Source organism: Betta splendens, chromosome 17, assembly GCF_900634795.4.
Source record: "Betta splendens chromosome 17, fBetSpl5.4, whole genome shotgun sequence".
Taxonomy (NCBI): Eukaryota; Metazoa; Chordata; class Actinopteri; order Anabantiformes; family Osphronemidae; genus Betta; species Betta splendens.
In genome coordinates this window covers 989,358-1,012,683 of record NC_040897.2, presented here as the reverse complement: position 1 = coordinate 1,012,683, position 23,326 = coordinate 989,358, and the positions used below count along the sequence as shown (strand labels likewise).

Here is a 23,326-nt window from a genome sequence, read left to right as displayed (position 1 = left end):
TCACATGCTCACGCAGGACAGGCTGAAAATAGCTGCGAGATATTTAACGGGAATGAAAGTGAGGCCTTCACTTCTTGATGCCTCCAGTATGATACTAACACGTGGAGGCAGGCGGGCTGGCGAGCAGATTTAAAGCGTGTCACGCATCCTTGGGTTTGATGATGTTTTTTTATCTTTAAAGTCCTCCACTGTTCAGAACAACACTCCTACAGTCACACTGAAACACACCGGACGTGACTGATTCAACAGTGTTTAGAGCCAATAAATGAAGAAGAGCAAACGCTTTTACAGAGGAACATTTTCAATTACCTCCTTTATCTACAGACTCGTGAACGTTCAAGGATCTGCAATATGGAATAAGGAGCGCAGAAACAATGTCGCTATTTGCCTTCCAAAAACAAACAGCATGCATAGTTTTGACCTTTGACCCCAGACAGAGGCGTAACTCGAGGATATTGATTGCATGTGCGCACATACAATTTACAGTGAACATATGTAACTGTGCGGAGGAATACAGAGTCAGAAACAAATCAGTGGGTTATGATGGTACGTCGAAGTAACAACCTGCCTGCAGGCTGCTACATGTAAATGCAACGACGTCCCCAATAAGTGAGGTCAGAGGTGAATTAACACATATTATTACAGTAGGTTGGTTGCGATGGTTTAAAATAGAAGCAGCATTTTGTTATTTTATTCAGTTGCACTCGTTGAGTTTTGTCGTCGCTTGTTTAGTCCTGTTCCACCTCAAACACAATTATCGCCTCGTGAAGAGTTTGTGTCAGCCTGATAACGCAGCCTGCAGACTCAGGGCAACACTAGCATCCAGCTTCAGCCGCGTTCTGGAGAGAACTGCAAATTAATCCACCATAGTAAGTACAGTAATTAGTTGTTCCTGAGTTTGAAGCTATTACGATACTCCAGCGTCTGCAATGTCAGAATGAACTGCATGTTGTTGTTTTTTTTTATTGATATACTGTGGATACTGATTGTTGTTTAAACGTGCTGATTTTTTGGCAGAATCCAGTAAATCCTTACCAGTGGTTAAAATAGTTTGATAGTGATGCGCCGGCTCATGTATGTGTCTTAGATATCATTATAGATTACTGTAATGTTTTAATAAGCAGCTAAGAGATGGTTGCCTTGGTAACGGTTCCATAGTGGACCTGCTGACCAGTAGGCCAGTAGATGATAATGAAGTGTCATAAGCCTCTGTCAGGTCATTGATCTGTAGTATTTTTGCAATATTCTATATTTTACACATTACACATTATTTATTAGCTTTTTCTTTAATCTAAAAACCTCAGACCTTTGCTCTCAGCACTGTTTATGCCACATGCAGTGTTGTGTGAAGTTTGAATTCTTGAGCCCAAAGCTGGAGCATAACAGTATGTAAAAATAGTTGACATGAACATTCAGGCTGGATACAGCAGCCTCCGACAGGAAGTAGGCAGGTGATGACTCAGATCAACTTCTCACTACGCGCATGAACTGGCTCATGCCTAAAACTTAAAATTGTGTGTGCCTTAAAGTGATGGTGGATTATATGTACAAATGCTCCTCAGATTCCCATTCATGTTACAGCTCCCATGTCATAATGTGATCGCCATTCCAGGTCCCCTCGCAGCCAGCTTCCAGTCTAATTCCTTTTCAGGAGACGTATAATGATTCTGTGGGGGAGAAACTCAGATGTCATTAAAAAATCATGCACTTGCTCCCACCCTGTGGGTTGGGTGGGGGTTTATTTCTAGTGGCGTCCTATAGGACAGCAGGGAGTTTTAATGAACTCGCCTCCCAGGACCAGAGACGGGGATTTGCCATTCGGCTCACGGCCGTTCTGGAGGAGCTCAACTTCCCTTTGTTTGTGTCATTTAGGAATAATAAAGTTTAACGAGAGTTTGACAAATTTTATGCAACAGTATAAAAATCTGGGATCTCATTCAGGGGAAATGAGTTGCTTGCAGATCCAGTATGGTGATAAGTTAAGGCCATAGTGGCTGTGCAGTAAACACAGCATGTTTATTTGTATTTCCAAAAAGCTCACATTCACAAACGTTTTAAACATTTTAATAGGATGTGGGTGGATGGTTACGTCAACAGAGAAGCGGATTTTCCCTTTGGAAGGTGGAAAATTAAGATTAGCCGTGTTTATTTTGTGCCGAAACCTGAGGCAATCACTCATTTTATAATAATTATTGGCTTGTTCCAGATCCAGGATTTCCCAATGTTTAGGCTGTGAGAGTATGTTGCAGCTGCCTTTTTGCTGTGATTTAAGGAGACGCCAGGGGCCACTTTGCTGCCTGGTGCTAAAAGGTGCACCTTGGACAGATACCGGGCGTCTTCGGGGCACTCTTTCCATGAACACCGCAGGGGGTCATGTGAAGAGAGCAGGTTTGCTGTGGAAGGGCGTGTCTTTTAGAGTCCGCTGAGGTCGCAGCTCATCGTTTGGCATCATCTGACGTCTGATGAATGCGTGCCAAGCTGAGCTGTTCTCTTCCCACCAGCAGCTGATGCGTCGTGTGCCTGCTCCGCGGGGGGTCCGCGTTGCTTCGCGCAGCCACTTATTGGCTGCCTGGCTATTCATATTCTATTTACAGGATTTCTTCTACCACTTCGAACAATCCAGTGCAATGGAAGGAAATGAAATAAAAGCTCAGATGTGATTTAATACATTCAAAGTGAAATACAATAAAATGAAAATTAGGTTTCAGTAAATGTTGCTGTGGAAATACTGTAAACAGGGAGAGATCAACAAGTAAACATACTGTAAATACTGCATTGATTTACCTACAGAGCTCAAATTGACATCAAATCTGAATGAATGCACAAACATCTAATACTGTATTTCTGGAGTAGGTTTGTAGTTGAGCTGGAATTACTTCATCTACTACAAGTTTTCCTGAGTTCAGTACAAGCACCAGAAACCAGAAACAGTATGTGGGTCACTTTCTATTAATAGGTGAGACTGTGAAAACTGACACTTAGTAATTCTGCCCCGTTTGGTCTTAGCTCAAGTTTTCCACAAACCAGGCTTTGTTACCATGGCAACAAATGAATTAAAATGTGCATAATGTGGCTTTTTACCTGTTCATATTATGACTTTGAATCATGATGTGACAAGTGAGCTATGTATGAAGCACTCTGCCACCAGATCACCTGTAGTGAGACAGAATGGGTTGAACATCTGCGGTACGAGGCCTTAGAGTCTTCAGCCTGGGGTTTTGTGAAACCACTGGCAAAAAGTCACAGTGAGTGTTAATGTACTGTAGGTGACCACAGTGTCCGTGGTTACACTGTCAGGTCGGCCATGTTAATCAGCTGTTGATAGTAGCCAGATTTGTAAACATTTTTAAAATGATCACAAACAAATGTCATTTATGACAAAAATGGTGCAGTCCGTTCTTTAGATTTGTGCTTTGATGATATTAAACCAAGCTGTGAATGAGTTGTGGCTCAGGTGTTGGACCCATTTTCACAGACTTTGCACAGAACCAACCAAAAAATCACAATCAAAACTCAACTAATGTGAGAAATGTGTCCTTGTGTATTGGATACTGTCTGGCAGAAGGTATACAGTACTGTAGGTGACTGACACAATTAAACCAGACAGGAAACAGGATGTGACATCACACACACATACACGCCAGACAAGACAAGCGTAACGTTCTCTGTAACAGTGTGCTTGCTACCATAAATAATTAACTACATGAGTCGAGAGCAAAGCATTGGACAAACTCAAGTGACCACTTTACTACACTGACGCTTCTGTGTCAGGCTGCTTTCCTTCAACCAACAGCTGGACTGATGTGAAGTGTTTAGCAAATTAAGTGCTGATCTCTCTCTGTCTCTCACCTAATAATATCCAGGTGTTATTTTCTAACATGCTGCCAAAATAGCATCCAAGGGAAATCTATGCCTATGCACGTTTTCCCTTCTTTATTTCTATAAAAAAAAAATCACCGCTTTTTGGTGGAGACCAAGCGCTGCAGGTGCAATCAGCGCTGTGCTAAAACCTTTTAATTAACACCATCTATCATCATTAACCAAATAGTGAGCGGCAGTCTCGTTCGTCGGCAGCTCAGCGAGGAGGGAAGTAAGCGGTGCTGCTCGTCTTTGCTTCGCGAGCTCAGCGGCGGGAGGACGCTCAGAAAACACACGGGTCTAAACCAGCCGCAGTTAAGCAGCGCCGCTACTGGACTGGTCCTGTGACCAGCAGAACTGAGGTCCGTGGATGCATGTGAGGGCTGCAGACTAATGTTATCATTTACACTACAGTTCATATATATTTCTATAAAAAGAGAGAGAGAGATTGTGTTTGTTCTTTTCTCACAACGTTGGTACAATACAATAAGAATAAATCACAATAAGCTTAAAAGCCGTGGCTCCAGACTCTGAGGAACAAACACAAAGGTGTGAGAAAGCAGAGGCTGCTCCGGCTCCTCGTGTTCTCCCCCATAATTTATTCCTCGAGACGTTTGGCCCGCAGCGCCGCACTCTAAGCTCGGATGCAATTTCCCGAGTTGCCCCACTTTTCATGCGAGAACAATGTGGCTGAAGTTAATGATAGCTTGTACAAATTGCACTGTGACTGTGGCCGGCTGGAGGCATTAATTGGTGCATTATGTGGGAATGAACGTCTTAATGAAGCGCTGGTCCGACCGGGGCGCTCCCAGGGCCGTTTCCTCCCACGGGAGCCTCTGTCACGGTTTGTGCTAAATGCTCACGAGTCTGAGCTCCGCTTTAAAGACGAACGTGCAGCCGGCAAATAGAAACTAATTACAGTCCACTGTCGTCTTCTTCTGTGATACCATCTGACCCTACGGATCGGCAGAGGGTGTTAGAAGGAAAACTGGCCTGTTCTGCGCCTCCCACTGCAGCCACAATGCTGCGAGCAGCATAATTACACACTGCTGTTGTTGGTATTTAATGGACCACAAAAGCTGAGACAGTGCATGGACTTCCCTCTGGTCATGATCCACCGTGAGTGAGTGGGAACCAGACAGTCCAGTCTAAAGTCCAGGCTCCGCTTCTCCTTTAGGAGCTTCTATTTTTATACATACAGTAAATACATTTGTTCTGGGCACTTTGCAATTATGACAGCTATGAATTTCTGTTTTCAAGAACTTTAAAACCCAGAATCATTTTTTTTTGTATAGTTCCATTGTTTGCTTCTTTGATGACAGTCCCTCTTTTAACCTCAAGGGATTTTCACCTGGAATTGCTTTCCAACATTTTTGAAGGAGCTCCCAGAGGCGGTGACCATCTCATTTAGATTAGGACTATGGCGGCCAGTTGATGGCATGCAACTCTCCAACCAGTTCTAGAGGCGTGTCATTGCCCTGCTGGAAAACAGATGATGGCTCCAATAAAGACTGTCACCACAAAATGCTGGTGTCAATCAGTTTTGACAAATACAGTTTGTCGCCAACCACCATCCCACCTCCTCCTCCCACTGGGAGCTAGACATTGATCTAACGCCCAAAGCATATGTTTCACAGCCAAGCACATTTCTTCTGCTTCTCGTTCCTCCATAGTATTGGTAGATGTTGAAATGCGTTGATCAATAAGCATTTATGTGGCGCTAATCTGAGGCGCTGTACATCAGCGGTTTGTAATGCTGGTAATTCCAATAAATGCATCGTCTACAGCTGAGGCTGTCGTCGTGAGGACCAGTTTCAATGCAGGGTCAGATTGTTCCGCTGAGTTTGGATTCATCAACCTTTCGTTCCTGTTCCTGACACATACTGTACAATTCCCGCTTTCATCTTTGGAATGTCCCTTTAAAGCAGATGTTTGACTGCTTTAAGTGTAGCTGTGTGCTTTGCTGCAGACATTTGTACTCTCCTAACACAACTGTGAGGGGGGGTGCCTATGATAAGATCAATGTATTGGAAAAAGTGTTGGTCACTCAAGATGGCTGCTCTCTTTCCCGATCACTTTCTTCTGTTAAGCAATTGAATAGAAATAAAATCTTTGCTACTCATTGGCACTTATGACAAGGATTCATTGTTGTCTAGAATTTAACAATGAGCGTCACTGTAGCACTTTACATGCACTGAAATAGATTTGCTTTCTAAAACAAACCCACATTACAGGTACGTAAAACCCAACAGCAATTTGGTGAAAAACACTAGTGTCCACTATTTGACTTAAAATGCCTGAATGCTATGTTTGTGTAAATGCCACATTTGCCCTTTCTCCTACCTTCATCTTTCCTGTTTGCGCTACACTGTCAAATAGGGGCTAAAAGCAAAAGTTTATATTTGTCAATACAATGCAATAAAGTTCAACAGAAAACAAATGGAACAAAAAACAATGTCTACTGTAGCTTTCACAAAAATCACAATTATTAAAGAAAAACTGAACTTTCACCATCATGTGGGAGAATTTATCGGAGGACTACGAACATTGGTTTTCGATGTTTGCATGAGTTTTAGACCTGTTCTTACGTCATCAGTGGATGAGGGCAGAAAGTCAGAGAGTACTGAGCTCGGGGAGGAATGGTAGGACAGAATAATAGGAAAAGCATCCAGGACAGTAGCTCAGCAGCGGAGCATCGGAACAGTTAGCAACGACTCCTGTGATGAATAAATGACAAAATAAAGTCATAACAAGCACCAGAACTCCTCGAATGAAACTACTTGATCTTCTTAGGGTCCACTCACATCCTCAGAAGAACAGGATGTCTATATGCTAACGTAGAAGTGGCTAATAATGTTTGCTGGCAGCTTAAAACTTGACTGTGCAGTTTGTGTTACTGTTGTTGGTTCTAAATAGGAAATTATTCTAACCTGTTTAAATTTCAAGTAATACTATACAAGGAAATAAAGAGACAAAGAAAGACACATGCCATAGAAAAGTAAGTGTGTCCAGGTGGACGCCTGCTTTTGGTGTCATCTTGTCCAGACTCACGTTCTGCCACACTGTCAACCTGTCCAAACGTTTGGGTTCTGTACATAAATGCTAATTAGAACTTGAGGAAACAAAGCACCTCTGCTGTCCTCTTTGTGTGAGTTTAAACCAAAGGTTGTGTTCACTGGCGAATGGCTCCTTCAGTCTGACTGAGTGGTGTGTGTGTGTGTGTGTGTGTGTGTTTCTGTGTGTGTGTGTGTGTGTGTGTGTGTGTGTGTGTGTGTGTGTGTGTGTGCGCGTGCGTGCGTGTGTGCGTGCGTGCGTGCGTGCGTGCGTACTCATCATTACCTGTATTCATTATTCCAGGGAGTTCAGCCACTGGAAGGTGAACAGTCTGGCCACAGAGAAGAGAGATTTCCTCAAAGCTCCGTTGCCCCTGGCGCCCGAGTTCCTCCGCAACCTACGGTTACTGGGGCGGCGACCGACCCTGCAGCAAATCAACGAAAACCTCATCAAGAAGTACGGGACCCACTTCCTAGTTTCTGCCACCCTGGGAGGTAAGGACTGACACACTCACCTTCATTCTCAGGTTAGGCAAAAATAGAGGAGCACGAGCTGCAGGTCCCAGAGGAGCTTCTGTGGAAGCATCGGCCGTGTTGCAGGGTTTCACATTACAGCTTGTATCCGTGAGTCATGTTGCAGCAGCTGCAGCAGCCTTGCAAAGCGAACGGACGGACACGTTCTCTTTTAGCACGTGTCTGTATTGGATGTTATTTTCTACCCTCAGTCTCACAGAATGGAAGAAACTAGTAAAATTGGTTCATAAAAGAAGCAGCACCCTGTGTTGGGTCCAGAGCCACGTCCTCATGTCACCACATACAGTACAAGCGGTTGCCTGCTTTTAGTTTGTCTATTAAGACTTGTGGAATTGTATAATTGACAATGAATTAGACAGAGAGGACACTTACTCACCTTTAAATGCTGGATTATTATAATACTGGAAGGAACAATATGATCTGACAAAACTCTGTCATCTGACAATAAAATGACTCCTACCTCTTCAAAGCCAGTGTCACATACTGGATTCCTTCAATCTGGATGCGTGCGGCTCACGCGACACACATCCGTCTCCCGACACCGACGCACTCCTTCAGCCTTTTTTGTGTTTGACACCCAACAGGTACCACTTATCACTAGATGTATGCGGTGGAGCGGGAGCGTAGGAGACCGAGCAGAGATGAATGCAGTCGCAGACTGATAGTTAGACTTTATGTAATTAACAGCCTCCACTAAATGGGCTCAGCCCGTCTGCATACTGATGAGACGGAGGCCGGGAGAATTTGCATATCCCACATCTCAAAATGTTCTTCATTTAAGTCTCTCTTACAAATTATGATTAAACTGAGCTGTGAGAGAAAAACAACGCTATTGTTATTGTAATTAAATGTAAAAGCAAGAGTCCACGGTCGATTGTTCCAGTGATCATTTTGGTCATTTGTTCACAGCATTTACAAAAGGTGCTTATCAATTTAACAAGACAATAATGCAATGATGTCGTTTTCTCTAATTGGGAGTTTTACTTTATTTTTCATTTGGTGACTTTATGTTTTTTTTTATTATAAACATGCTTCAATAGCATCAATATTATATCTAAAATGTGATCATAGTGCTGAGGTTACTATGTGTCAGACTCATCCCACGATCAGAAATCAATTTACTTGTGTTTGAACACTAAGTAAGAATGTTCATATTCACTAACAATTTCTGAAAATGGAATAAGACCTGAAGTGAAGACTTGCATAGAGCAGAAATAATTACTGTATGAAATGAACAAGAAACAATATATAGGTATAAAAATACATTATATACGTGGAAGAAGGAACAATATGATCTGAATATGAAAATGGCCCCTTGAACAAAGAGACATTAAACAGAGTATTTTATAGGGAGTTCAGGATTCTGACAGCTGCGTTCAGGGACCGGCAGACACAACAGTCCCTTTGTGTCCACGTTAGAAAAAAGAATCCAATACTTGGTTCAGAAGCAATTAAAGAACCAAGTAAAGAGTCGTTAAAAAAAGTAATCAGACATTCGGGGACCGAGGACTGACTGGATTTGTTGGTCATTGATCCGCAGGCGAGGAGTCTCTGACCATTTTCTTGGACAAGCAGAAACTGAATAAGAAGTCAGAGGGCAACAGCAACAGCTCCGTGGTGTCTCTGGAGCTGCTCCACCAGCTGGCGGCCTCCTACTTCACAGACCGCGAGAGCACCCTGAGACGCCTGCACCACCTCCAGATCGCCACCTCTGCCATTAAGGTGCTGTACACGAACACACACACGCACACACAGACACACGCATAAACACACACGCACGCACACACAGACACACACATAAACACACAGGCACACACACACGCACACAGACACATGCACACACGCACGCACACAGACGCACGCATGCACATAGACACACACATAAACACACACACACGCACACACATAAACACAGACACACACGCACGCACGAACACTGACACATGTACACACAGACACAGACACAAACACACACACACAGACACATGCACACACGCACGCACACAGATGCACGCACGCACACCGACACACACAGAAACACGCATGCACGCACACACACACATAAACACACACGCACAGACACAGACTCACACACACACACAGAAACATACACGCACGCACACAGACACACACACATAAACACACACGCACACACACAGACACATGCACACACACGCACGCACGCAGGCAAGCACGCACGCACACACACACACCCACACACACACACACACACACACACACACACACACACACACACACACACGCACACAGATGCACGCACGCACACCGACACACACAGAAACACGCATGCACGCACGCACGCACACACACGCATAAACACACACGCACAGACACAGACTCACACACACACACAGAAACATACACGCACGCACACAGACACACACACATAAACACACACGCACACACACAGACACATGCACACACACGCACGCAAGCACGCACGCACACACACACACACACACACACACACACACACACACACACGCACACAGATGCACGCACGCACACCGACACACACAGAAACACGCACGCACGCACGCACGCACACACACGCATAAACACACACGCACAGACACAGACTCACACACACACACAGAAACATACACGCACGCACACAGACACACACACATAAACACACACGCACACACACAGACACATGCACACACACGCACGCACACACACACACACACACACGCACACACGCAAGCACGCACGCACGCACACACACACACACACACACACACACACACACACACACACGCACACACATAAACACAGACACACAGGCACGCACGAACACTGACACATGTACACACAGACACAGACACACACACACAGACACATGCACACACGCACGCACACAGATGCACGCACGCACACCGACACACACAGAAACACGCACGCACGCACGCACACACACACATAAACACACACGCACAGACACAGACTCACACACACACACAGAAACATACACGCACGCACACAGACACACACACATAAACACACACGCACACAGACACACACACACACACACACACGCACGCACGCACGCACGCAAGCACGCACGCACACACACACACACACACACACACACACACACACACACACACACACACACACACACACACACACACACACATCGATATCAGATACATATTCCTTCTTTCATGCAGCCCTGGGAAATGTGTAGGCATCAGGACAGACACTTAAACATTAAGGCCCCCATAAAACTGTCCCTCTGGGAATTATTACTTTAGTATCAGCCATAACAAACAGCCCCTCTGGCTCCCCACAAAATGTACACACAAACCTTTTCTATGGACGTATTTCTTTTAATTACTTATATACACACATTTTTCAGAGATGCCGTTTTTCCAAACCTGTGGGAGAGCGTGTGAGGACTTGACATTTTTGAGTAAATGGCAGCCTGGATTAAAAAGCTACAGTTTAGCACTGTAGTTGACTCAGGCCCTAAATTAGGCAAATGTCAAGATTTTCCCAGTCGCTGCAGGAAGGGTGTATTTACGCACGCCGCTCTCTGCGTGTGCACTGAAATACGCCTCAAAGTGATGGTTGAAAGCCGACACAAAGTGGTTCAGGCTATTTAAGGCTCTGAGCTTTTTACTGCAAAGCTGAGCTGCTGTACTGCACAAACGCAACAGTCCGCTTGCCGCCACATGTTAAATCATAAGTTCCCCAGTTTTTTTAGGTATTATTTGCAAATTGTAGATTTGGTTGAAAATCCACTCAAAGAACAGACAGGAGTCAATTATTCAATTTGGCTTCATTCCATTTCTTTTTTTTTGCTGTAGTTTTCCCTTGTGAGGACTAAAAGCAAAGTGCGACCAAGGTCTGCTGACTGATGTGATGACAGCAGGTGTGTGGGTGGGAGGATCACGCTTTAATGCTGCAGCCCGAGACTGAAATGACTAATTGTAGACTTTATGCGCACCTTGAACAAAGTGGCTCATTTCCAAGTGCCTTCTCTGAAAAGAGCTGTTTTCTCCTGGAGCCTTGAACGAGCGCCGCACGAGACGCAGAACAGAAAGAGCCTCTAGACACATGGCAAATTACTTTCACTGTAGCTGAAGTTGGATTTATATAAAGTGAAATTGAATTTTAATGGCTGTTAAAAAAACTTTGTTTTACAACATTTTTATTACTGTATCTACAGAGTATTAATAGTAGTAAACTGCATCAGGTGCAGTAGATTTTGCTCCAGTTCAGCCTTAGAGCTGTGCTTCAAGATGTGAGCAGCAGCATCAGTGCTGAGGAAGCATCTCAGTCACAACAACAAAGCAGCAGAAACGCATTGTGTGGTCAGTGTGAATAAATCATGACCAGAGATCCTGCTCAGCCTGACGCCTGTGTCTGTGGTGAGCGGGTGTCTGTTAAAGGCACAAAAAGAAGTGTGCGTGCGTGCGTGCGTGCGTGCGTGCCTGCGTGCGTGCGTGCGTGTGTGTGTGTGCGTGAGTCGCGCGTGACTTCTTTGGCCAGTTAAGCTTGTCCTTCATATTCTTCAGCACGTATCGCATTCAAAAGGCAACAAATTTACAGTAAAGTTTTAAATTCTCAAAGCCTTTGATGTAATACCTCTTAATCTAAAGAGCAGGAAATATTAATATTAACAAGGGAAAAGGTACAAAGACTATTTTGTTTAATATGCAGTCAAATGCCAAGAAAACCTCTTTTCATCTGTGGCCTTTACAGAAAGTTTCATTTTGTAAAGTGTCAAATCTTTGGGCCAAAGATGAGATGATGTCGTGATCCAGTGTCTGGCCCAGTTAATGCTGTCTGGCTCAAATGACTCAGGCCCCGCCCCTTGCCTCTGACCACACCCCTCGTCTTCGGCCACGCCCATTACTAGACTCATAGTGTAACTGTACTCACTCATCCTCCTCATTCAGTATTTATTCACACATTCAACTTTAGAGATGTTGCTTCACAAGTCTTTTTGTTGTTTTTGTGAAGTCAAGACTCCAAATACGTTTGCTCATGTTTCATGTAATTCACATTGATTGTATTATGACGTTTGTAATCAACCTTAATCGTGAAAACTGCTTCACGTTTGTACCTTTGTTTTCCTTCAGAGACTTTGCTACGTCCTAGACTTACTGTAGTTATGCCTTGTTCCTCTGTTTAGGTTTTTCTTCTATTCTAGTACTGTACTGTATGTGCTCACGGTTTAGTATGCTTTCTCCCATGATGCCTTGCATCAATTGGTCGTCATCGTTCTGATTTGCAGTCCCTTTGCCCTCCTGAGTTTTTTGTTCCAGTGCTTTTGTTTGGAGAAGTTTAAAGTTGTCTGTTGTCTGTGAATTTAGTGGCTCTTAGTAGTTTGATGTAGTTTACTTTATATTGTTGAGGATCAGTCTAAAGCGCAGATCAAGGTCTGTTTTTGCAGCCAGATAAAATGTAGTTTCTTTGTTAAACAGTTCACAGGAAGGTTAAACACAAAGTAAACTGGATTTCCAGCTTTTACATTATTACTGTTCATTTTTTGCAGAGGTCCAGACAGTTGCTTTTTGTCAAATGTTTACATGGGGCCTGACACGTAACTTAATTTCCATTTTTTACATTACTTTAATCATTTTTTGGTGTTCGAGAGTGCAACTGAAACTCTGTCACTAGGTAAAGTAACGCTTTTACGTTTCTTCTTAAGCTGCTCCAGACATCTTGCACAGCAGCCTACACCAGCTGACGTTCAGCTAAAGAGCCTTTAAGAGTTTCTAAATGAGGAGCTCTGCTATAGAAACCACCTGCCACGCTATGTTTTGCCAGATCAGCTCATCAGTACAGAGGAAGCGACACTGAGTGGGATGTACTTGACCTTTGTCCGTGTACGCCTCTGGGCTCCGTGTCGCTGCAGCGCCGAGTAGGAGGTGGAAGTGAATTACATTATCTTTATCTCTGCAGATAAAGTGGCGGAATCCCAATCATGCATGCAGGTTGCACGTCAGTGACACAAAAACAGAGGCTGCGTGACATCTGTGTGAAGTCTGCCGCTTGGAAAAGAGAGGCACCTGTTATATGGTTTAGATGCTGAGGGAGAATTTTTACTGCAGCGCTGTAGTTATGATGAGGAACAAAGAGCTAATGTACACATTTAATGTATTATGCTAAATCCTTTTGATAATTAATATTATATTTCAATTCAAAATTTAACTAGAAGCTTAAGATATTCATTTGACATTGTTCTATTCTACAAAAGCTGAAAAACTAGAATAGTTTGCACATGCATAAATATAACAGTGTATATTACAGTATAACGATTTTAAACGCTTCTCAGTTCTGTTTTTTTAACATGTAACACTTTTACAAACACTAGATTTACAAAAAAAAGCAATCATGTAACATAAGCAAACTCTGAAAGCTTGAAATCTATTTGGTGTTAAGTCATTATCTTGTTATAGATAAACCGTCTTTCAGTAAAATGATGACTCTTGATTGTGGACTTTGTGCGCGAACACCAGATTTAATAATGTTTAATACTTGTTTGAGTCTGTGTCACATTCTGAAGCAGCCAGGAGCCGCTGAACTCATCGTGGACTCACATGTTAACAACCTAACCTGCATTCAGTCATTTGATTCACAGCTGATTGTATCCGTGCTCAATAAGAAAACCATGCGTGTGAGTCATCGGTTCCTCGTTCATCACTAAATGAGGGATTATCTCTGACCACGATCTCGTCTGAGTCCTAATCCATCATTTCTCATCCTTATCTCCCTTGAATCTATCTCTTGTATCACCTTCAAGGCTGAGATTTCCTTTTTTTGATAATAGATGCAATCCTAATTCAGCGCAGAGTGTGAGGATCTGAGAATCAAGTCTGTTTAAAGGAGGCTGCTTTCGCGCAGACTGCATCATTTGCCAAACAGCTTGATTTAGCAGGAGAATGAGTTTTGCCCGGGGCCTTATCCATCGTCTTATGCTAATTGTGCTATCTTGGCCAGTCACTGTGCAAACTAACTATTTGTGTACAGTACATTCTTTGTGTCAAGTATGATATTATGCACTGGATCAATAACTAATCATTAATATTTCGATGGGCTTGAAAGCATGAATTCCAGAGTTTTCTGTTGACTTGTTTACTTGCTGTCCTAATCACATAGGGTAAAGCTGATGTCTAGTTGCTATGGATACGTGCAGCCAGACATTAGCATACAGATTAGTACTGCATAGGCATATTTTAGATACATGACACTTTCCTCTAGAGAAGAACAACAGGCTTCAACAAGCATCAGTCATTTTAGCAGGAGCTTCAAAAGAAGACTTAATGCTCCAGATGCCGTTTGCCCCAGACACACTTTAAAGCTTTGCCAGTGTGAAATGGTTGTTAATGATTGGCATGAACTAAAGCTACAGGCTACAACGCACAGATGGATTTTTTTGAGGTTAAACAGAGGAACGTATACAGTAGCAAAGGAATCGGCTGGTGCAGACATACTATAGAGCACATGTTAGCACATGGGACTCCACTGTTGGGGTTCAGCTCTGGATCATTATTTGTGTCAGGATGAAACATACAGCAACAACTGGAATAATGAAGAAGCGTATTTGTTATCAGGCTGACAGCTGTGTTTTTAGGTTTGACTCCAGATTCTTGTCTTTGGTGCATGTCTTTCACTTCATCTTATTTACTGTAGACTGTACTACTTATTACATTATCACATTTTACCCATTGTTAATTCTAATGTTTTGCAGAAAAGTTATAGAAGGATGATTAAGACCTTTAATAGAAAGGAGGATGACTTTAAGTTTGCATGTGATCTCTACTTTCAGCCATGTTTTAAACTTAGAAACTCTGAGACTCGTCCAGTCAAACCGTGCACTGCGTTTTCTCCCCATCATGTCTCTCCCATCGTGCCCCCGTCCTCCGTGTGACAGTCAACGCACCGCGGAGTGAAACAAAAGACATACACATCTGCCCCTTTCACGTGTCCTGCTTGCCTCCAGCACAGCTACACTCCACGGGGACAAGCGTCTTGGCTGAAGTGGCATTCTCAGAGTTTACAGTAAATGAAATAGTTCTGTTGTCTGTTTCCTAGGTAACTGAAACAAGGACGGGTCCTCTCGGCTGCAGTAACTACGACAGCTTGGATTCTGTCAGCTCAGTGTTGGTGCACAGCCCGGAAAATAAGATCCACCTAAAGGGTAAGGCACAATAACATATATACCAGTGTACTTTGTCTTACACACACACACACACACACACACACACACTGCCTCAATCCACCACGCTGTCGGGGCTCTGACCTCTTATATGTAGTAGTTGCTCAGAATGACCCCTTTACTTTCCGCTGCAGTAGCTCATATGTCCGTTCTGCCTGACCAGCTCTCCGTCTCCTGGGGAATCTGTTATCTTTCCAGGAGGAGCTGTGTCTGGCCACATTGACCACACTGCACCTGGAACAGGAACCCCCTTTTATCCTTCTCTTATTGTAACATAAAGAGTGAACTGGAATATTTGATATGAATTCAAACACTAATGTGAGCTGAATTTATGATGGGAAACTAAATCCAAATCATTACCATAGTGATACTAAAAGAAGATTATAGATTGTAGTCTGCACTAGGTGCTTATACCTGAGTAGAGAACTTGTACCTTTACATCTGTTGACCAAAACTGATCATTAAAATGTGTGTTTGCGTTTTAAATCTGAAGTAACACATAATTAAACCTTAAACCTAAAATTTACACTGTAGTAAAGTCTTTGCTGTGGCAGATAAACGGTAATGATTAAAGACAATAACAAAGGCTGTTTAGTTTAACAGACCAGAGTTTTTAATGGACAACAAGATTAAAAAAGCATAAAGAAAATATGCCAATATCAAAGCGCCGATATTCTCCCCATGTCTCCTTTAAGAGCTCTCATAAGGAAAAATCACCGGCACTCATCTGTGACCTCCTCCCAAAAGGAGACGAAGTGGAAGCAAACTTTCTAGTCATTTAAGTTTGTCCTTGAGGCTGCACCTTTCCCAAAGTGTGAGATGTCACACATCACACTGAGACACTGTTCTACACTAAGCACTTGAGATTTGTTCACAGCTGAAGTGGAATGTGTTTTGCTGTCGTTAGGCTAAAGTTAGAGCACTTGGAACGAGCCTATGTCCTATACAGCAAAAAGAGCAGTAAGACTTTAAACTGGCAGCGAGAGGCATTTTATAACATCAGTATGTTATGTTTTAAATAGTAATGAGTCACTGTGCTGTTTGTAATTTATTGATGTTCTACATAGATTTGCCATGTGGTCAGAAGTCATAGCTGTTTAAACAACAGACCCTTTAGAGTGGTCACCGTAATCTTGATTCACTTCCATCTTGATGAGTTCACCTAGTTAAGATAAGTTACTGCTCTTTAAGTTCCTCTTATTAGTTAGAAGAGCTAAGAAAGGGCATGAACAATGCCATCGTGCTTCTTTAAAAAGACAGGCCGTGTCTTTGTGACGCTCTCCATCATTTCTATTGCGCTTTCATAAGGAAAATGGCTTGTGAAGGCTTTTAAAGCTCCAAAGTGAATCTCTATTGGCATTTGACTATAAGAAGATGAGTTTCAGCAGCTCATTTGTCAGCTTTGGAAGCTAAGAAAGTTTTATTTGTGACCGCATAATGTTGTTGGCTGCAGGTCACTGTGTATTTACTGAGATTGAACTTCTTCACTATATTAATTATGTATAATTGCGATAGAGATGTTCAGTGTCACTGGCGTGGGCGCTCGCTTCTCTTCAGATAATACTAATGAGATTGATAGGTTCGGAGGGGAAAGGCCCATTTCTATTTACTAATAGTATGAGATGTATGATGTGCTTGTTTTATGTTTTTAATGAAAGTGGAGATGTTGCAGCCCTTTGCACTGTCCAAGGGTGAACCCTTCTCTTAATTCCAACCAATTACACTGATGAGTTTCCCTTTAACGGAAAACAAACATTAGGCCGCGCTGGTTGTTCCTGGCTGATCTGTGTTCATCTTAAATAGTGATTATGGGAACAGAGTGGATCATATAGAAACTTCCTCTAACTTTTTCTAATGAAAGGCTGCTACCAGGGGAATCCCCTCTCCAGTGTAACGGGATGAAGCACTCAACCTACATGTATGCAGTCTCTTTGTGTTGCAGCCTCTGCACTAGTGATGCTGTAAAAACAGAACCTGAGCCGTGGGACAGAAACGCCTTGCATCATGTTCTGGTAGGAACTCTCCAGCTCTGTGTCAGTCGAGTACAAAAAGACTTTGTATCTCCAACTCCCAGAATGCTCCAACTCTCGCTGTTCTTGCACTTTCACAGCCCCATGCGTGCGTGTTTGTCCACACTTCTCTCAGGAATTCGAACCTCTGACTCGCTGCCAGTAGCGGCTCCACTTCCTCTCCCTTGTTAATGGCTGAAATAAACAGTCCTGCGTCGGCCTTCGACGCTTTGAAGTGAGGATGCAAGATCACGCTGATTCGTATTGAATGTTTTTGCAAAGCGCTTGTCTTCAGAATGAAGCCTTGTGGGTTATTAGTTTTGCTCTTTCATGGTGCGTTCGTGTGCGAGTGTGGCTGGTGAAGTTGAGTGTGAGGGCATTGAACACGTTTAGAGTCCTGGAAAAAAACAAGCAGAAAGCAGTGAATTAGATGACGGTAGCAGCCTTTACACAACCCACTCCTAACACAACGTCCGGTGTGAGTGTACACAACAAGTCACTGGACACTATGTATAAAACACCCTGAGGCGAGTGCAGGACTGCTTAAAACACAGCATCCGAGCCCACAGCCCCCTTCACACACCCACTGGAATACTGGACGTGCAGGTTATTACAGGAACCTCAGAGGCTCCAGCTCCCACATCAAACAGACATTGCTCAAGGAGCTAACTACAGTACAATAGTGGGCTCCTTGAGTTCATCACCTGCAGTAGTTGCTCAGTGAGTGAATGGTCGAGCTGATAACGTGTATCATACTTGTCCTTATGCAATTTGTCTAAACATTAGCAAGTCCGTGGTAACACGGCTAAACTCAGACATGACATGGCAACAAGGCTAAACTCAGACATGACATGGCAACAAGGCTAACTCAAACATGACATGGCAACAAGGATAACTCAAACATGGCATGGCAACATGGCTAACTCAAACATGGCATGACAACCAGACTAACTCAGACATGGCGTGGTAACACGGCTAAACTCAGACATGACATGGCAACAAGGCTAACTCAAACATGACATGGCAACAAGGATAACTCAAACATGGCATGGCAACATGGCTAACTCAAACATGGCATGACAACCAGACTAACTCAGACATGGCGTGGTAACACGGCTAAACTCAGACATGACATGGCAACAAGGCTAACTCAAACATGACATGGCAACAAGGCTAACTCAAACATGATAACAAGGCTAACTCAAACATGATAACAAGGCTAACTCAAACATGATAACAAGGCTAACTCAAACATGATAACAAGGCTAACTCAAACATGACATGGCCACGAGACCAGAGATCATTGAACCACAACCCAATAAAATCGTGATAATGTATCATGAAAATGGAAAAAGAAATGGAAATGTATTAAACTTTCATTGTGAGGCAAAACATGTTTTATCCTAAACCTCATCTATTTAACTTGTGTGGATTAGACTGATTATTCTAATTAGTGGTGGCTAAGCTCCTAAAAAGCTGAACTGAAACCCCAAAATAGTAACAGTAAATATTAAACAATTAGATAGTATATAAATAACAATAATACAGTTAAAGTAAAGTAGTAAACATTCATCATCTTTATTGAACTACTTTTCATTCAACTCTTTAAATAAGTTACCAAGACATACATTCATTTGCACAGATATCTAACAATTTAATGGCAAACATCCATCTGTATGTTTGTAAGAAAGGTGCCAGAATTAATTATTATTCATTACGACCCCGTGATGATGATCACGAGGAGTGACTTCCTCATCCACCCACTCCTTCACCTGATGAGTCTGTTCTTTACAGCTCTGAAGTGAAAGGATGCACGTGTGGTCTCCATCCAGCTTTTCTCTGTGCTGTAGCATTAGATGGGGCAAATGCACAGGAGTTATTCTGTATGTGATCAGACAGAACAAGCAGCGATGTCATGATTGTTGTTTGTTGTTTGTCTCTGTGGTTTGTTGTACACAGCTATTAATCAATGCTCAGGTTAATGACTTAAAGTACCAGCTGGAAATTCAAAAGTCTTGTAGGTGCAGTAGTTTTAATATTTCTTGATAAACCTTGTCTTTTACATCAACCCTGTGCCCATAATGATCCCACAGCCACACAACAAATGCTGTTTCCTAATTTTGACAAACTTCCCTCAGTTTGTGAATAACCCCCTGCTGAAGTTGAGCATCCTGCATTTCCTGCTGAGGCTTTGCACGCTTTATATCAGCATCTTTGCAGTCATCAGAGCAGGCCGCCAGCTGACCTTCAGCAAAACAGCTGCAAACACAGATTCCGTCTTCAATCAGTCAAAACTGTGAGCGAGTCACAAAGAGCATGAAGCCATCACCCTCCTGCAGATTCCCAAAGACACTCAGAAAGGCTCCGGCCTTCACACTGGGGCTGATGGGAACTTTAGCAGCTGTGCCGCCGCATACTAAACCTGGAATAGGTGGGAATTTGTGCAAATCAATAGTCTGTGTACACACACTAAAGCAACCTCATGTAATCTGACTATACGTTATATCAGCAAGTTGATTTCTTCTCCACATCTCTAATTCTACAAATTCACAAATTCCAACATTATACACATAAAAGTGTCGTATTTAAACACATCACGATCCTGGAAATGAATCTGTGTCACATGTGACACATTTGCCCGCTGGCAGCAGCTTGGTGCCCTCGCAGGAATCCTTCAGCAGATCTCCTTCATTCGCTGCTGGACTTTCATCAATAGCGGGAGACAGGCCTGGGGACGCATGCTATTTGACACTCTGAGTTTCTGCAGAGTGAGAGGTCTGTGGAGGGCCTCCCTCTGCTCGCGCCCAAGTCTGGGCAGTCACTGAAACAAATTCTCTGGCACGACACCTGTCGCTGTATAGAACGGCGAGGGAATCCTTTGCCAAGTTTCTAAAAAGCTGAGGACTGATACGCGTCTAAGATGAGCGTAGTGAGACAGAGTGTGACCCAATGCTGAAGCTGGACCGGTGCCAAACTCTGAGGGCTGGACAACAGTCCACGGGTCCTCATAGCATCCTTGAAAACTTAGAGTGAATCCTAGTGTAGTGGACTGAACACACATACACACACACACACTTGGACACACACTGATAACAGAGTGGTGGTGATCATGGGGGAGGCTTACTGTAAGAGCTCAAATTGCCCCAAAATGAAAAGTGTGGCCTCGGCTGGAGATCCAGAGATAGAAGGACGGGGTACCGTGGGTCTGCTATTCTGGGCCACTGGGGGGGGGGGGGTAAATGTGTAGCTGGATACAAGCAAAGCCTTGTGGGTAATAACCGTAAAAGCCCCCATCAAAAGAAGATTCTCCACTATTGTCTTTATCCCTAAAATAGTGGAACTGGCAAAAGATAAAAGGAAAAGGCAATTAACTTGTTTTATCACATTTGCAAATGAAATGTACACAGGGGTCGAGTCCAGATAAGACAGGAAAAGGTCTTCACCCATGAGCAAAACGGCTGAAACTGCATCTGCTCTTCTGATGTGCAAACGGGAGTCAAGTTAAAAACGGGTTCTTAACACCGTCTTCCTGAGGATTTCCATGTCATCTCACACAAATAACAGTAGTGTCCACACTAACCACTATCAAGTACAAGCAGGTAGCACGTTTAATGTTTCCAAACTTGATCGGGTTCAGAAGGAATCAAGGAATTCCTTGTTTTTCTTTTCCCCTGTTGAAGGTTAATCCAGTGAAAGTGTGGCCTCTGTCAGCTCAGACAAACCTGCTAATTGGTCCCACACACAGTATGTGATTGTGAAGAAAAAAAGATTTGTGTCTTTGGAATAAGTAACTGAAGCTCAAACCAAGACTTTGATCTGTATCATATCCTTCACTCTCATATTAAGTCGCTTATTATAATTGCACGGCAACATACAGTAGACATTTAATACCAAGTTAATTAGTAACAGTAAAGGCTAAAATATCCCCAAAATGCTTAAATACACACAAGTAGAGAGCTAAATAGGATTAATACCATTTATGTATTTGGAGAACTTTTCAGGGATCTCAAGCAAAAGAAAATAAATGCATAAACTTAGAGCACCTGCCAAAGCACAGAAGAGGGAAAATGTGACTAATTTCATTACTTTCCAAGCCATTAAAAGAGTAAATAACAAAGGAGGAGACATGCATATTCATAGGAGGCCACAGCGGGACTCGCTTGGCTGCTGAAAATGGTCCACAACAAAAAGTGGGGACAGAGGAAGCTTTAGACAGCAACAAATGGATGACTGTTGTGCCTGTCGTGTTAATGTGACCGACAGGATGGGCATGGACCAACAGACAGACTCTGAGAAGACCACATGGCTTCTCCTACTTAGACCACCTGCTGGTTTTTAACACATGACAGTGCACTTTTCAAATGATGGCTGTTTCCAATCCTCATAAATGAAATGCCGAGGGAGATAAAATGTCATCTGTTACGCTGCTGGTAAAGGACAGAGGCAGACGGCGCTGAGCTTTTATTTGTGGCACTGGCCCCTTGATTGGTACATCAGAATTTACTGCTCCACAGTTATAATAGTGTAACAACTACTTTTGCGTCTTGGCTTAAAGTGTGTGATACCAGTGCTTCTAATTAAATATAAACTGTGGGGCCAGTGAGCAGAAGACGTTGGAGCCTATGCTCATCTATTACTTGCTGCCTCTTGGCAACAGACACTGCAGGCAATGGCAGATTACAACTAGCAGCTGAAGTTCATGTAGTGAACGTTGTTGGTCACAAGGAGCTCAAAAAGCTCCAAACATTTAACGCAAATGAGCTCAGGTCGAGAAGTCGGATCACTTGGATTCATACTTGGTTTGTTCACAAACTCTCATCTTAATTGTGCATTGGTCATAAAAGTAAAACTCAACTTTCATTTTTTCTACAGAACTCATGTAAGTGTTGCTGCTTATGTGAGCCTTACTGTATCCCTTGTATTAGTACAAGCTGCAGTGTCTTGTTTTAAAGGAAGACCATACGACTGTCACTGTCCTTTTTTATCGGCCTCGGCCTTTATAAGGCATGTCATTAGTGTCATTTAATGTTGGATTAGATCTGATGTCACAAAAACTGGCACTGTAATATTCTGTGGCAGTTGTTCATAAAAATATATATATAACATTTGACCCAAGCTGTTAAAGCTAAAATTTGAAAATGAAGCAACACCATGTCTGTGTTTTTCAAGGCCTCCAAGATGTTCTGCCAGAATTCCTGCGTGGGCGCTTCGTGGAAGCGGCCCTGAGCTATGTGGCGTGTAACTCGGAGGGCGAGTTGCTCTGCCGCAACAACGACTGCTGGTGCCGCTGCTCCGCCCGCTTCCCAGAATGCAACTGTCCCTTTGCTGACATCAAGGTCATGGAGGAGAACCTGGAGAAGAGCAGAGACGCCTGGGAGGCCTTCAACGAGGACTTCATGGAATCAGGTATGAGGCTTGTGTGTGACGGGGGGAGGTCGGTTCAACGGGATTCCAGGTCTGAACTTTCTGAACTAGCGTTGACTTTTTTGCCGATAATGTAATATTCATACAAACTGATTTAGTCTCATAAGTTTTATGTATGGATTTGTCTTTGCTGGGCCATTTATTGATTTACAATCAATACCAGCATTGTCAGACTTTCCTGAATGTAGTTTTATATTGTGTTATTTATTCTTACTTAGAATAGAATAGAATAGAATAGAATAGAATAGAATAGA

General features: G+C 43.1%; 1 protein-coding gene and 1 long non-coding RNA gene across 2 annotated transcripts in view; one reads left to right on the top strand and one right to left on the bottom strand.

Annotated features, from left to right (window-relative positions):
- The window catches only part of brinp2 (bone morphogenetic protein/retinoic acid inducible neural-specific 2), a 196,752-nt gene that overhangs the window by 153,226 nt on the left and 20,200 nt on the right, over nucleotides 1-23,326 (top strand). Inside the window, 4 exon segments of the mRNA XM_041067994.2 lie at nucleotides 7,216-7,406; nucleotides 8,986-9,167; nucleotides 15,516-15,621; nucleotides 22,818-23,054. Of these exon segments, the coding sequence (XP_040923928.1) occupies nucleotides 7,216-7,406; nucleotides 8,986-9,167; nucleotides 15,516-15,621; nucleotides 22,818-23,054 (716 nt within the window).
- On the bottom strand, nucleotides 1,939-7,336 carry LOC121201765 (uncharacterized). Its single transcript, XR_005896859.2, has 3 exons — nucleotides 7,198-7,336; nucleotides 3,082-3,153; nucleotides 1,939-2,608 (listed from the first exon to the last, which is right to left on the bottom strand). It is a non-coding gene; the product is annotated as an uncharacterized LOC121201765 (long non-coding RNA).